This window comes from Salvelinus namaycush, chromosome 2, assembly GCF_016432855.1.
Source record: "Salvelinus namaycush isolate Seneca chromosome 2, SaNama_1.0, whole genome shotgun sequence".
Lineage (NCBI taxonomy): Eukaryota > Metazoa > Chordata > Actinopteri > Salmoniformes > Salmonidae > Salvelinus > Salvelinus namaycush.
Genome location: NC_052308.1, coordinates 9597229 through 9614484, shown reverse-complemented (window position 1 = coordinate 9614484; position 17256 = coordinate 9597229). Strand labels below are relative to the sequence as shown.

Sequence of the window (17256 nt, the reverse complement as noted above, 5' to 3'; positions counted from 1 at the left end):
ATAGTACACTTCTTTTGAACAGACCCCTATGGTCAAAAGTAGTGCACTACATAGGGAATAGGGTACCACTTGGGACAAAGCCAGGGAGTGATGTTTGAGTTGTGGTACATGTGGAGGTAATAAAGTCAGCTACACTCACATCTGTGAAGCGCATGGGCTTCCTCCCATCTCCGTTGGGCAGAAACTCCTCATTCTCCAGGATGGCATCAGGATCATCAAACCTGGATGAAACAAAAACGTTGTTACAATCGAAAGTCTCCAAAACCTGCAGCTTCAAATGGGGACACAAGCTACACAGACAGGAGGGAGTTAATTGTTAAAACAGTGTTAAAAATGCTTCACTTAAAGGATTGTTTGTGAGTAATGATTTGACATAGTCAGTAGGCCTACTAGGTAGAGCTTGTCGGTGTGACTGTGTAGAAAGTAGAAACCTACCTGACGTTTTGAGTTCCATTTCTGTGTTGGAAACAGAGCATCCACGGGGCGAAGGAAGGACAAAAACAAGGCAAACATGCACTTAGAAACACAAACACCACTCAGGAAATCAGACGTCATTCACGCTCTATAAACACTTCAAACTCATTACTGATGTCATACACTTAGCACAAGGAGGACAGGACAAGCAAACACAATTTGCAATGGCGGAAATTGAAACAGAGTTTTATGAGGTCCTTGTATAAGACCTCTACATCCCAAATGGCATCATATTCCCTTTATAGTGCACTACTTTTGACCAGGGACTATAGGGAAAGTACCACACTATGTAGAGAACAGGGTGTCATTTGGGATACAAACAGTGTCTCTGTATTTTCTGGTTAATTACCAGTGTTTGGAATAATGTGGATGAATATATTGTATTGACCGGTGACATTTACAGGCTGTTTAATGGGTTTTGGTTTCCACACAGGTAGATAGATGACAGCAACACATGGCACATTCAAACTGTAACACAACACAGGACAAAGCCATTACTCTCTCCAGTCTAAGGTACTGGAATAACGAGGGCTGGGCATAACACTGCATGCAGTGGGAAAAATAAATATCACCACTCTTATATGACAGTAAGATCAAAGCATCCCTTCAAAAACAATTGGAATAGAATATACAATGTAATGTTTCTGTGGTATGTAAGTAGAGGCAACAAGATTTTTTAAATAAACACCAGATAGATGCAGTGAGATGTGTTGTTTTACAGGGACAACCCAAAGTAGGTTGAGGCCACTGGAGCAAAAAGGGTTAAGTGGCTTGCTCAAGCACACATTGAGAGGTTTTCATCTTTTCGGCTCAGGTATTCGAACCAGCAAACTTTGTAAAACTGGCCCAATGCTCTAACCGCTATAACCTGCTGCACCAATTAGGTGTAATCTGTGACTAAAGTCATTGTTTTGAGCCGAGTGTATGGCCCTTCTCAGCTGCTCATCAGAGAGAGATTTTTTATAGTTGTGGTGGTTGTTGAACAATTCAATAGTCTAACAACAATAATTGAGGTAGGTGTAAGAGCGGGGTGGGGATAAGAAAGGACAGGAGAAGGAAACTCACGTGTCTAATTCCTCTGCCATGGTCTTCATGGGCACATACGTGTCATCTTCTAGGTCGTGACCTTTCCCATTGGGCGAGTGTCCCAAGATGCTCATCTCTGATTGGTCTGGCTCCATGCTCTAAGCAGCAGTTATGATACACTGTGTGTGGTTCTCTCAGTCTGCTCCCTCAGGTATCTAGAGCAGAGAGAGAAGGCATTTCATTGACACAGATCCCACAATTACTCCCCTATCTGTCTTGTTGTGTATCTATAGGATACAGTGCACGTGGGGACACCTATATATGTCTAAATAGGCATTTAGTTTAAAAAAAACATCCAACAATAAACTTCAACGGCTAGTCTCTCTCTCTGCTAATGACTGTGTGCATTTCGCTACACTCGCAATAACATCTGCTAACCATGTGTATGTGACCAATAACATTTGATTTATTTGATTTGATTTGTGGTGACTCATTTATTTACACAGTAAAACTTTCACTTCAACATCCAAGATCTGACCTGTTTCACACACTTGCTTATGGTATAAATTATTCTGAATCAACTCAAGCCATAACACTATGCTTTTTGGGCAACTACAATACCAAGTAATGCAAATAGGTCCAAAGCATGGGGTCAAAGTTTGTGTGTTTGAGCCAACGTCACATCATCATTACACTGTTTGCTCATGGTGTTCCACTCAGTGATGTCACAAGGCCTGCCAGCTTCTCAGAGCTGAGAACGGAGGTGGTTCAACTAAACCCTCTGTTCAGGTCCCACGTTGTCACGATCGTCGTCAGGGTGGAAATGACCGGACCAAGGTGCAGCGTGGTGAGCGTACATTTCTTTTTACTTTGAATGTCGCCAACAAAAACAAGAAACATCAACAAAACGAACGTGAAGCTGAATAGGGCTATACAGGCCACTAACACAGACAACTACCCACAACTAAGGTGGCAAAACAGGCTGCCTAAGTATGATTCCCAATCAGAGACAACAATAGACAGATGTCCCTGATTGAGAACCATACCCGGCCAAAACATAGAAACAGAAAACATAGAAATAAAGAAACTAGAATGCCCACCCTAGTCACACCCTGGCCTAACCAAAATAGAGAATAAAAGCCTCTCTATGGCCAGGGCGTGACACACGTAATGTTGTCACACAGACACTTTCCTCCCATGCCTAGGCTATGTACACAAACTACACCAGCCACACATAACCTACCCAAGTAGCACATACCATGTTGGAATTTCAGTACTTCAGCATAACATTTCCTACAGGTTTCATCATGGTTCTATTTAGTCATGTTCTCAAATTGTTACGAGAACGTTAATTAAAACTTTCCATAAAAACCACAAGAAAACATTCTTAGACGTTACAAAAGTTATTTAAAAACATATACATTCTGTTCTCAGTATCAGAACTCAGGATAAGACCCAGGTGCAGACATCTAGAGTCACAGATGTGTATTGACCCAAACGGGGCAGGCAAAAGACAGGTCAAAGGTCCGTAATCCAGGGCAGAATCAATAAGGTACAGAACAGGACAGGCAGAGGTTCGTAAACAGGTCAGAGTCAGGCAGGCGCAGGACACAGACAGACTGCTCAGACAAGACTGCTCAAACCTAACAAGACAAACTGGTAACAGACAAACAGAGAACACAGGTATAAATACAATGGGGATAAAGAGGAAGATGGGCGACACCTGGAGGGGGGGTGGAGACAAGCACAAAGACAGGTGAAACAGATCAGGGTGTGACACTCAGCATCAACAAAACTCTCTCTACACTCCATCTTGTTAAGTGTGTGCAGGTGTGTTGGCCACACTTGATCTCAATGAGTGCTTGTTTCCTTTGAAATGGGGTCTGTCTGAATAAAATAAAATAAACAGCTTTGTATGCGTAAAAAAAACATGGCATGCTAGCTCCTGCCTTGCAGCGCAGTGGACTAATTCAATGGATGAAGACCACAAAACCAATTTCACTAGTTCAAATCTCACAATAATAATTGTGTTGGCATGCTTAAGGAAATACATTTCCATCTGTGCTTTAAAAAGTGTACCCAAAACAAGCTAACGGTGTAATTAAAAAATGTATTGAAACATTCAGTGAAAGTTTTAAGGAAGTTATTAAAAACTCCAAATAACCTATAATTTCCATTCTCAGAGCGTTAATAAAACCTTCCAGGAAACAGATTAAAGCATTATCAGAAGCTCCCTGCAACCTAAAAATAAATGTTCCAAGAACAGGCTAAATATTCCCTTCCGTTCTCAGAATGTTTAAAAAACGCTCCGTTTTACTGGTCAGGAAACGTATGGCTTCGTTCCCACAACCAATGTGAAACCAAAAATATACGTTTGCACAACTTCCAAGGAACCAAATGTGTGAGGCCGGTTGGGCGTACTGACAAATTCTCTAAAACGACGTTGGAGGCAGCTTATGGTAGAGAAATTAACATTAAATTCTTTGGCAACAGCTCTGGTGCACATTCCTGCAGTCAGCATACCATTTGCACGCCCCCTTAAAACTTGAGACATCTGTGGCATTGTGTTGTGTGGCAAAACGGCACATTTTAGAATGGCCTTTTATTGTCCCCAGCACAAGGTGCACCTGTTTAATGATCATGCTGTATAATCAGCTTCTTGATATGCCACACCTGTTCAGTGGATAGATTATATTGGCAAAGGAGAAATGCTCACTAACAGGGATGTAAACAAATTTGTGCACCAAATTTGAGAGAAATAAGCTTTATGTGCATATGGAACATTCCTGGGATCTTTTATTTCAGCTCATGAAACATGGAACCAAGACTTTACATGTTGCGTTTCTATTTTTGTTCAGTATAGATACATCCTTAAGCTAACATAGCTGGTCATGTAACTCTAAATGTTTCGGGTTTTGACCATGGTCTGAAGGTATGGAGGTAAAGATGAGAGGATGAGTGGGAGGGTAAGGAAACGGAGATGACTATGATATGCTATATACGATCTCTGTCTGAAAGGTCAACACACTAAACCTGCAGAGTAATAATGTATGTGCGGGTGTTACATTTTCTGCAGTGATGGTATGGTTACTCCCCACCAGGTTGCATGCCCTCAGTGACAACGATTCACCTCATTTCCAATTTCCTCTATGATCTCAGAGGCTCACAAGGGGTCAGTTCCACAGGCAGACAATGGGCAGTGTTGTTGTGATGGGAGCAGCTTCCTGGGTGAAGACAGCAGACAGCAGCCCCATTGTGTCACCACAACAAGTGTCCCCCTGCCTGCCAGAGTATCTTTAGATCGCAGCTCGCAACACAGCTGTTAAATCGATCACCCACCACCACTCCAGTTTCAACAGTAAAATTACAATCTGTGATCAGGGGCGTCATGCACCCCAAAAATCTCAGGGGATGTGAGGATGGCTGGGGGGTGGTCCAGAGGGGGGGGGTAAGGCCCCCTGTGCGGAAGTTGGAGCAATTAGCATTTTTCGAACACCTCAAACAGCTTTTTCCTGCAATCTAGAGCCATAATCATTATGTGTAATTCTATGTAAAAAAAAATTGTATATTCTTCTGCACATCTAAGCATACTTCTTGAGCTGTCTGTATACCCCTGACTGGTGGTCATTTCTTTAAAGAAACAAAATACTTCTCTGCATCTCTTCTAAAATCTGGGTGAAAGATTGAAAGGAATGTGAATCTTGTTCAGTACGTTTAGTTATTATTTGCTTTTTTAGTCTATCAACCTTGTCAACAGGCATACCAGCTAAGATAGTTAGACAAGCTAGCTACTCTGACTTGATTAATAGCCTGAAATGACTTTGATTTGATTTATTAGATCCCCATTAACCAACGCTAGTTTTACACATAACGAATAACAATTTACATACATTTAAAAACATGTAGTGTGTGTGAGTGTGTGTGTGCGTGTGTGTGCGTGTGTGTGTGCGTGTGTGTGTGTGCGTGTGTGTGTGTGCGTGTGTGTGTGTGTGTGTGCGCGCGCATCTATCACAGGCCTGGGCAACTCCAGTCCTCAAGGGGCCTGATTGGTGTCACACTTTTGCCCCAGCTAACCCACCTGACAACAATAATCAAGTAATCATGATCATCAATTTAGAATGCAATTAGTTTAAATCAGCTGTGTTTGCCAGGGATAGGGGAAAAGTGACACCAATCAGGCCCCCGAGGACTGGAATTGCCCAGGCCTGATCTATCAGTTACACATTCAGTACATTGTACAACACCGTGAGGTGTTGCTTAAACTTGTTTTTTTAAACCAGGTTTGCTGTTCACTTGTGTTACATTCCCACAAGACTAAAACAAAATGTTGCTCACAAAGGGAACTAACAAAGAAAATCACTTTAACAACCAAAACAAAGGGGGTCAAAAGGGGTTCTGAAAGGCGCCCATGTGTGTACCCACTAAAAGATGGCAAAGCCACTAGTAAAGGGTTCTTAAAGACACTCGCCATGGATGCCCACTAGGTTAGCTAATATATACTGAACAAAAATATAAACGCAACATGTAAAGTGTTGTTCATGTTCCATACGCACAGAGAGCTTATTTCTTAAAAATGTTGTGCGCACAAGAAAATGATGTGGATATATTGAAGCAACATCTCAAGACATCAGTCAGGAACTTAAAGCTTGGTCACAAATGGGTCTTCCAAATGGACAATGACCCCAAGCATACTTCCAAAGTTGTGGCAAAATGACCTCAATCCTATAGAAAATTTGTGGGCAGAACTAAAAAAGCATGTGCGAGCAAGGAGGCCTAGAAACCTGACTCAGTTACACCAGCTCTGTCAGGAGGAATGGGCCAAAATTCACCCAACTTATTGTGGGAAACAATTTAAAGGCAATGCTACCAAATACTAATTGAGTGTATGTAAACTTCTGACCCACTGGGAATGTGATGAAAGAAATAAAAGCTGAAATAAATCATTCTCTCTACTATTATTCTGACATTTCACATTCTTAAAATGAAGTGGTGATCCTAACTGACCTAAGACAGGGAATTTTTACTAGGATTAAATGTCAGGAATTGTGAAAAACTGAGTTTAAATGTATTTGGCTAAGGTGTATGTAAACTTCAGACTTCAACTGTATATACAGAGAAAATAGTCGGCCCAAGAATTGAACCCTGTGGCACCCCCATAGAGACTGCCAGAGGTCCGGACAACAGGCCCACCGATTTGACACACTGAACTCTATCTGAGAAGTAGTTGATGAACCAGGCGAGGCGGTCATTTGAGAAACCAAGGCTATTGAGTCTGCCGATAAGATACATACATGTGTCGCATAAAGAAAGCAAGGGTTGAGGAAATAGGGAATGTTTTTTAGGAAAGACATTCCCTAACAGAACTTTCCAGTCAGAAATATCTGTAATTATGTTGCAGCGTCAGCAACACGGACAGCACGATAAACACTTTGATGTCCTGTGACATCACCGCAGCAGTAAGGAGAGAGAGACAACGGGTGCTAGTCACACAGTCACTCACAGTTTTGTTTTTTTAACACAGTGCAGCAAGTCTGAGCCCGGCACGGCGCAATCAAATCAATCGCTGGTCGGACTCCCTCTAGTAATTTGTGTGTCTTCATTATTTAATCAAACAGTGTGCTTAAAGCATCAGATAAGCTCAGTGAATATAGTTGATTTGATTAAAACACATAGGATGTGTCAATATATGGAAAAATACAAGTTTAAAATCTTCGACCAATCGGTTGGTCGAAAGAACAGACGACTCTTAGTCAACCAAGATTTTTAGTCGGGGACAGCCCAACTTGGTAGACTGCAGGGCTTGCCTGGCAGGAATTGGATCAAGCAGATAGATCCAGGAGTTCTTCTATCAAATGTTATTAAAGAGCAGATAAGCCAGCAGAAGGCTAGATATAGATGCAGCTGTGTGTATTTAAACACTGGTACACTTAGGTCTTTATCTCCATGGCCCTGGGTGATGAATGGTGATAGGTCACTGGCAGGCCACACTTTTTGGAAAATATGAGATGGTCAGTTCGGGATCAAATAAAAGGAGGGACACTCAGTCTTTCGAGAGTTAGAGAAAAGGGTTCAAAAAGGGTTCTTCAGCTGTCCCCTTAGGAGAACCCTTTTTGGTTCCAGGTAGAACCATTTTGGTTCCAGGTAGAACCCTCTGTGGAACGGGGTTCTACATGGAACCCAAAATGGTTCTACCTGGAACCAAAGTGGTTTGAATCCCTGAGCCGACTAGGTGAAAAATGTGTCGATGTGCCCTTGAGCAAGGCACTTAATGCTAATTTCTCCCATAAATCGCTCTGGATAAGAGTGTCTGCTAAATGACACAAATGTAAATGTACTCTTGTTACAGAGATGGGTCCACAGGTAAGACGTCTTCCATCTTTACACGCACACTTCTTTCCATATTGGTATATTTATCGTAGGTTGTTATGACGCTGTATTTACACTGTACAGTATGTGGCCCTGTGCTATTTGTTTCCTTACTCAGTGCCAATCCAGATGCCAGATGCTCCTGAGAGGATGGCAACTGACCTACAGCTGGCATCCGTAGCCCCACCCAACCCAACCAAACACACAAACCAGGAGTCTATTCACTAGGATCCAAAAGGAAGCAAAACGGCTGAAACGGAACTAGCTTGTTTTCATTGCAAAATGTTTGCTACAGTTTGCTAGTGTCCACTAATAAATACACCCCAGACATCCCTGAGTTTATTCCTGTGAATCAGGGGGGAAGTTAAGGTGAGTGGGCACCATTAGTAATCGTAGGTGTCTTTCCATTTTTACACCAGAGTCAACATAGTTAATCAGCCAGTATTGACCTGCTCTGGTGCCACACATAGCCACATTGGAGGATAAACATTTAAATCAGCACCAGCCCCCTGCCTGGCTGTCTTGCAGGTGCTGCTGCCCCTGGGAGAGGAACAGAGGCGTGGATGGGCATACAGTACCACACTATGTACCACATCCGATCCCGGAGGAGTTTGTATACATTACCACACCTCCTTGCCCTTCCAAATAAAATATACAGTACCAGTCAAAAGTTTGGACACACCTACTCATTCAAGGGTTTTTCTTTCTTTTTTTACAATTTTCTACATTGTAGAATAATAGTGAAGACATCAAAACTATACACATATGGAATAATGTAGCAACCAATTTTTTTTTCAACAAATCTAAATATATTTTAGATTCTTCAAAGTAGCAACCCTTTGCCCTGATGACAGCATTGCACACTCTTGGCATTCTCTCAACCAGCTTCACCTGGAATGCTTTTCCAACAGTCTTCACATAGTTCCCACATATGCTGAGCACTTGTTGACTGCTTTTCCTTCACTTTGCGGTCCAACTCATCCCAAACCATCTCAATTGGGTTGAGGTCGGGTGATTGTGGAGACCAGGTCATCTGATGCAGCACCCCATCACTCTCCTTCTTGGTCAAATAGCCCTTACACCGCCTTGAGGTGTGTTGGGTCATTGTCCTGTTGAAAAACAAATGATAGTCCCACTAAGCGCAAACCAGATGGGATGGTGTATCGCTGCAGAATGCTGTGGTAGCCAAGCTGGTAAAGTGTGCCTTGAGTTCTAAATAAATCACTGACACTGTCACCAGCAAAGCACCCCCACACCATCACATCTCCACCTCCATGCTTCACGGTGGGAACCACACATGCAGAGATCATCCGTTCACCTAATCTGCATCTCACAAAGAAACGGCGGTTCGAACCAAAAATCTCACAGACCAAAAGGACAGATTTCCACCGGTCTAATGTCAATTGCTTGTGTTTCTTGGCCCAAGCAAGTCTCTTCTTCTTATTGGTGTACTTTAGCAGCAATTTGACCATGAAGGCCTGATTCACACAGTCTCCTCTGAACAGTTGATGTTGACATGTGTCTGTTACTTGAACTCTGTGAAGCATTTATTTGGTCTGCAATTTGTGAGGCTGGTAACTCTAATGAACTTATCCTCTGCAGCAGAGGTAATGCTGGGTCTTACTTTCCTGTGGCGGTCCTCATGAGAGCCAGTTTCATCATAGAGCTTGATGGTTTTTGCGACTGCACTTGAAGAAACGTTCAAAGTTCTTGAAATTTTCCGGATTGACTGACATTAATGTCATAAGTAATAATGGACTGTCGTTTCTCTTTGCTGTTCTTGCCATAATATGGTCTTGGTTTTACCAAATATCTTCTGTATACCACCCCTGCCTTGTCACAACACAACTAATTGGCTCAAACGCATTAAAAAGGAAAGAAATTCCACAAATGAACATTTAACAAGGCTCACCTGTTAATTGAAATGCATTCCAAGTGACTACCTCATGAAGCTGGTTGAGAGAATGCTAAGAGCAAAATTGTCATCAAGGCAAAGGGTGGCTACTTTGAAGAATCTCAAATGTAAAATATATTTTGATTTGTTGAACACTCTAGCTCAGTATGTGTAGCCCATTTATCTGATGCTGTCCGGCCAAAAATACTATCCCCCTCATTGGCTACACATTGTAAGACAGAGGGGCGCTGTTTTGCTCGCTCGGATGCTTTCTCCGGTGAGATAGTTTCAGCCACTTGTGAATTGAATTAAAGTTGTCTGGAAGCTGGAAAAGCTGGAATTATTTTGGACGAACAAGTGAATGTAACCTACTTTTTGAATAGGTGGTGCGTCCAATAGGCTAATAAACTAAGCTTCCCCTAAAGTAAATTTAAATACATTTACCAAAATTATACATTTACTCCTGTCTATACAGAGTAAATAAAGTAATTCAAAATACTTCACCAGAAAGCATGACTTAGGTACAGAGGATCATTAGCTTATTTTGTTTCAAATCGCAAGCTTGTAGGCCTACAGTATGACTCTTTGGGAAGCCCACAATTTGGGCAGTACAGGTGGCAATAGGACTAGCTGATTATTTAGTTGTGGCTGTCAGTGAAAAGCATCTAAAATGTGTTAAGATAATGTGTCTTGAGTATAATAAATAAAAATGTTGAGACAAGATGAAGGGGAGGGGTGTGTGGCGAAGATATAGGCATGCCTCTCTCCAGAATGCATGCGCTCAGCTTTCCAGAATGACTCAGCTGTCTCCCGCCAATTCTTGCACATTCACTGTTTCATTGTGTGCATTGTTTGCCCTTTGATTGTTTATGTTTATCAACTCCCCATTACATACAGTTGAAGTCTGAAGATTACATACACCTTAGCCAAATACATTTAAACTCAGTTTTTCACAATTCCTGACATTTAATCCCAGTAAAAATTCCCTGTTTTAGGTCAGTTAGGATCACCACTTTATTTTAAGAATGTGAAATGTCAGAATAATAGTAGAGAGAATGATTTATTTCAGCTTTTATTTATTTAATCATATTCCCAGTGGGTCAGAAGTTTACATACACTCAATTAGTTTTTGGTAGCATTGCCTTTAAATTGTTTAACTTGGGTCAAATATTTCAGGTAGCCTTCCACAAGCTTCCCACAATAAGTTGGGTGAATTTTGGCCCATTCCTCCTGACAGAGCTGGAGTAACTGAGTCAGTTTTGTAGGCCTCCTTGCTCGCACACGCTTTTTCAGTTCTGCCCACACATTTTCTATAGGATTGAGGTCGGGGCTTTGTGATGGCCACTCCAATACCTTGACTTTGTTGTCCTTAAGCCATTTTGCCACAACTTTGGAAGTATGCTTGGGGTCATTGTCCATTTGTAAGACCCATTTGCGACCAAGCTTTAACTTCCTGACTGATGTCTTGAGATGTTGCTTCAATATATCCACATAATTTTCCTCCCTCATGATGCCATCTATTTTGTGAAGTGCACCAGTCCCTCCTGCAGCAAATCACCCCCACAACATGATGCTGCCACCCCCGTGCTTCACAGTTGGGATGGTGTTCTTCGGGTTGCAAGCCTCCCCCTTTTTCCTCCAAACATAACGATGGTCATTATGGCCAAACAGTTCTATTTTTGTTTCATCAGGCCAGAGGATATTTCTCCAAAAAGTATGATCTTTGTCCCCATGTGCATTTGAAAACCGTAGTCTGGCTTTTTTATGGTGGTTTTGGAGCAGTGGCTTCTTCCATGCTGAGCAGCCTTTCAGGTCATGTCAAAATAGGACTTGTTTTACTGTGGATAGAGATACTGTCGTACCTGTTTCCTCCAGCATCTTCACAAGGTCCTTTGCTGTTGTTCTGGGATTGATATGCACTTTCCGCACCAAAGTACGTTCATCTCTAGGAGACAGAACCCGTCTCCTTCCTGAGCGATATGACGGCTGCGTGGTCCCATGGCGTTCATACTTGCGTACTATTGTTTGTACAGATGAACATGGTACCTTCAGGCATTTGGAAATTGCTCCCAAGGATGAACCAGACTTGTGGAGGTCTTTCTGAGGTCTTGGCTGATTTCTTTTGATTTTCCCATGATGTCAAGCAAAGCGGCACTGAGTTTAAAGGTAGGCCTTGAAATACATCTACAGGTACACCTCCAATTGATTCAATTTATGTCAATTAGCCTATCAGAAGCTTCTAAAGCCATGACATAATTTTCTGTAATTTTCCAAGCTGTTTAAAGGCACAGTCAACTTAGTGTATGTAAACTTCTGACCCACTGAAATTGTGATACAGTGATTTACAAGTGAAATAATCTGTCTGTAAACAATTGTTGGAAAAATTACTTGTGTCATGCACAAAGTAGATGTCCTAACCGACTCGCCAAAACTATAGTTTGTTAACAAGACATTTGTGGAGTGGTTGAAAAATGAGTTCTAATGACTCCAACCTAAGTGTATGTAAACTTCCGACTTCAACTGTATGTCACCAGTAGTAAATGTATCGTTAATCCCAGTCATTTGGTTACATTAATGAATATATTAAATAGTAATTTACCATTCCCAGAGTGGAAACAATATTTGCAAAGTTCACAACCTGCTGCACTTGTGAGAAACAATTTGGGGTTTATTTCATAACCATCATTTACGAGTTACAGTATTTACATTTTTTCCAAAGACTTGGTTATGTGCCTTTGACAGATTTTTCACCTAAGGGATTTGAACTGCAATCTTTCAGTTACTGGCCCAACACTCTTAACCACTAGGCTAGCTGTGGTCCAAATGTAGGAAAGTGCCCACACCAATTTCTGATTGTTTTAAAGGACAACTCCACCCAAAAACGTTATTTTGGTATTTGTTTCATTAGTCCATTGTTGATATAGTCTCAAAATGTTTTGCATGCCAGCAATCAAGTTTTCAAGATATGGAACTTTAAAAATACAGAAATACAGGGAAATATCCTGAGTGAGATTCTGGGAGAGTCCAGGCTCAAACCCAGAGATTCTGGGTTTGAGTCCAGGCTCTGTCACAGCCAGCCGCGACCGGGAGACCCATGGGGCGCCGCACAATTGGTCCAGTGTCATCTGGCTTAGGGGAGGGTTTGGCCGGCAGGGATGTCCTTGTACCATCGCACGCTAGTGACACCTGCAGTGCACGCTAACACGGTCGCCAGGTACATGGTGTTTCCTCTGACACTGGTGTGGCTGGCTTCCGGGTTAAGTGGGCAGTGCGGCTTGGTTAGGTTGTGTTGTTTCGGAGGACGCACGGCTTTTAAACTTTGCCTCCCCGAGTCTGTACGGGAGTTGCAGCGATGAGACAAGATGTAACTACCAATTGGATACCACGAAATTGGGGGGTAAAAGTAACCATACAGAAATACAGCCGGTATGATGCATTTTAATCAAATGTTTTATTGTTTAAAAATAGTTGTGTTAAAATATATTACATTACACATTTTAAACTTCACGCCAGTAACACTTCTGTATAATCAATACAATTATTTTATCGATAAGAGTGGGGAAGAACAGTGCTTATGGTTGTGATAAAAATACCAAAGAATTAACGATTAGTAATAAAATAAAGACAATGCTTTCTAAAAGCCTATTTCACATTATAGCCTGCTGAATTCACAAGATAACTTCACTCAAATTAGGATTTCAGCACAAATGAAAATGTGGCATTGACTTGCCCATGGATTTATGTTTCAGCATTGTCTCAATGAAAAGTTCAGCATTCACTACCCACGTGTGACATGCACGAGCAGTTACAAACCTGCTAAAGTTAGCGGCAGGCAGACAACCAATATCCATCGTCGTAGTACAGATGTAGCCTGAGCTGGAATGTGAAACTAACTGAAAATGGTCAGCTTTAGAAAACCCTGAGTAGATCTAGCTTGCTTCATAGCACACCCCTCTGACATGAGGTGAGTTGAAAGAGCCTGAGTGCTGTCATTAATCGAGCACGGAGCCGGGGGTGAGAGGGGCTAAGTGGGCAATGGGCACATGTGGATGGATGAGGAGATGCCCACTGCCCAGGCCGTGTGTCAGGAGCAGCCACCACGAGGTGCCAGCACAAAGATCCTGGCAGTGCCTGCTCCTCACCCTCCTTAGCCACGTGCCGCTGAGTGCTCAGAGACAAAGGGACACATGATCACTTTCCCTCCTGCCTGGCAGCCCTCTGAATGGGATGGGACCCTCTGCAGTCCACCTTGGCAAAGTTGACAATAGGGTGTGTGTGTGTGTGTGTGTGTGTGTGTGTGTGTGTGTGTGTGTGTGTGTGTGTGTGTGTGTGTGTAGGAGGGGTATTGTCTCTCTCGTTACAGAAGCAGGTTATGCAGCCAACAGTTAAAAAAACATGAACTCATACTTAACATTTGCTTTGACATGACGACATCATCGCTTGTGTTATGTGGCTTGTGATTACTTGCGTAATGTTAACCAGCAATATAATGCCAATATCAAATATTTGGCATCATTTGTGTGACGATTCATTTGTGGGGCAAAATGTTGTAGTTTGGATTAGCATCTCTTCCTCCCTAGATGAACCTTGGGCTGTCTGTAATGTACTTTTCCCATCAGCAGTTTGTTCATAGTTGTTCGCTAGTTTGTTACCTTGTATTTCAGAGAGAGTGGAACAAAACTGTTTTCCAGCAATAGAACTGGGATGAACGCTGTAGACGTTTCACCCACCATCCCATTCTCACACTGCCTGGGCTTGTGCCTCCCAAATTAGGGTTGTGTTTTTCACCTTGTCGGCTCAGGTATTCAAACCAGCAACCTTTCAGTTACTGGCCCAACAGTCTAACTGCTAGGCTACCTGACACCTTAAAAGCGTGCATGGAGAATTGTGCATGGAGATACATAGACAGAGAACACAGCCAAGTGGACTGGATCCAGCAACTGCGTGACGGGATTGGGGTGCCCCTGGGCCATGGGCACAGACAGGCCACGTTGAGAAATGCAGCTGTTCTTCTCAGTTACACGTCTCATCAAATTCTGTCACGTTAGGCGACAATTATAATAGCTTGCGGGAAACCATTGAAATGTACCGAAGCCCGGGTGACGTGATCCCACTGTAATGGAAAACCATGATAGCTGTGGTACTTTCCATAGACCATTTGTATTTTTATTTATTATGGATTATGTTGGAGAGGCTTCCATTAAAGAACACCCTCTATGTGCTGTTACTCTTCCTGGGGTCCAGCAAAATTAAGGCAGTTGATACAATTTTAAAAACATTACAATAAATGCACAGATTTGCCAACACACTGTGTGCCCTCAGGTGCCTACTCCACCACCCCCACATATCTACAGTACAACATCCATGTGTACGTGTGTATGTATATGTTTGTGTGGCTTCACAGTCCCGCTGTTCCATAAGGTGTATTTTTTATCTGTTTTTTAAAATCACATTTTACTCCTTGCATCAGTTACTTGATGTGGAATAGAGTTCCATGTAGTCATGGCTCTATGTAGTACTGTGCGCCTCACATAGTCTGTTCTGAACTTGGGGACTGTGAAGAAATCCCTTGTGGCAGGTTTTGTGGGGTAATTTTAAACTGAACCTTTATTTAACCAGGCAAGTCAGTTAAGAACAAATTCTTATTTACAATGACGGCCTTGGAACAGTGGGTTGACGGCCTTGGAACAGTGGGTTGACGGCCTTGGAACAGTGGGTTAACTGCCTTGTTCAGGGGCAGAACGACAGATTTTTACCTTGACAGCTCGGGTATTCAATCCAGCAACCTTTCAGTTACTGGCCCAATGCTCTAACCACTAGGCTACCTGCCGCCCCATGGGTATTCAAGCTGTGTGCCAGTAGTTCAAACAGACAGCTTGGTGCATTCAACATGTCAATACCTCTCATAAATACAAGTAATGATGAAGAAAATCTCTCCTCCACTGAGCCAAGAGAGATTGACATGCATATTATTAATATTAGCCTCTGTGTACATCCAAGGGCCAGCCGTGCTACCCCGTTCTGAGCCAATTGCAATTTTCCTAAGTTCCTTTTTGTGGCACCTGACCACAATACTGAACAGTAGTCCAGGTGGGACAAAACTAGGGCCTGTAGGACCTGCCTTGTTGATAGTGCTGTTTAAGAAGGTAGAGAAGCGCTTTATTATAGACAGACTTCTCACCATCTTAGCTACTGTTGTATCAATATGTTTTGACCATGACAGTTTACAATCCAGGGTTACTCCAAGCAGTTTAGTCATCTCAACTTGCTCAATTTCCACATTATTTATTATAAGATTTAGTTGAGGTTTAGGGTTTAGTGAATGATTTGTCCCAAATACAATGCTTCTAGTTTTAGAAATATTTAGGAGTAACTTATTCCCCGCCACCCGCTCTGAAACATACTGCAGCTCTTTGTTAAGTGTTACAGTCATTTCAGTCGCTGTAGTAGCTGACATGCATAGTATTGAGTCATCCGCATACATACAGTGGTTGCTCCACTAAAAGTTTTGCGATTATGCTGCGGGACTTAGAGGTAATTTGTGGTTTAGTATGGTACCCTGCGTCACTACTTCATTGCTCCAGGCCAGTGCAAGGGGGAGTTAGAGCACAGATTATGCTTTTGGGTCCCAAGGCGCTACTGTGTCTCTGTAGTACTGTAGCCTACTCCCGGCCAGTCACATTGTACAGGGCCTTAGTGACGCAGTGGTCTAAGACAGTGCAGCCTGTGTTGTTACAGATGCTGGTTCAATACCTGTGCCGGTCTCAACTGGGAGACCCATGAGATGACTGTAGTTTTTGGTTTCTCTCCCTCTAAAAACGGAAATAAATCATTCCAAATAACAAACTGGCTTTATTTACAAATTAGTAACAATGTCTCACCCCATGTTCAAGAATGGCCTTTATCTCGCTTCTCGCTCATTTTACGTTATTTGAAAACGAAATCATCTCCAAAATATTGTTATTTTTTAAACAAAGCTTATTATTATTATTAATTTAGAATGATATAAAAGCCCCTTGGACATTCTCCCAGATATATTATTAACCCTGTTGTTAGCAGGACAATATATATCGGTCATGTGGGTCATAGCTCCCGAGTGGCACACAATGGGATTGCCTTGCAGTTCTCCAGCTGTATCCACTGAAATAGAGGTGGGCGCACGAGGTTCAAGGCACGAGGGCAGGGGGCTTTACGGAATTCAAAATGACAATGCTTGTCTTTCATAATTTGGTCAGATATACTTGGATGTGTAGTGTCAGCGTTTGTTGCTGGAATGTCATGCCTAAGTTTGCTAATCTTGCAAATGAAAAAAACTAAGTATTATTTGGTTTTGTGATGAATGAGCGATCTGATTCAATGAATGATGGAGCTGAGTTAGCTTTTTTTCCCAAAATATCATTTAAGGTGTTCCAAATCTTTTTACTATCATTCTTTATTAAATTAATCTTTATTTCTGTCACACCTTGATCTGTTTCACCTGTCTTTGTGCTTGTCTC

At 42.2% G+C, this 17256-nt stretch overlaps 1 protein-coding gene across 2 annotated transcripts in view; it reads right to left on the bottom strand.

Moving 5' to 3' along the window:
* LOC120058753 (sodium-coupled neutral amino acid transporter 3-like) overlaps nucleotides 1-17256 on the bottom strand; it is a 69923-nt gene that overhangs the window by 41114 nt on the left and 11553 nt on the right. For both annotated transcript variants that reach the window (XM_039007499.1, XM_039007493.1), the window contains exons 2-4: nucleotides 1540-1715; nucleotides 436-456; nucleotides 140-221 (exon numbers count right to left, since the gene is read on the bottom strand). In XM_039007499.1, the coding sequence (XP_038863427.1) occupies nucleotides 140-221; nucleotides 436-456; nucleotides 1540-1655 (219 nt within the window). In that variant the 5' untranslated portion in view covers nucleotides 1656-1715. The remainder of the gene's footprint in view (nucleotides 1-139; nucleotides 222-435; nucleotides 457-1539; nucleotides 1716-17256) is intronic.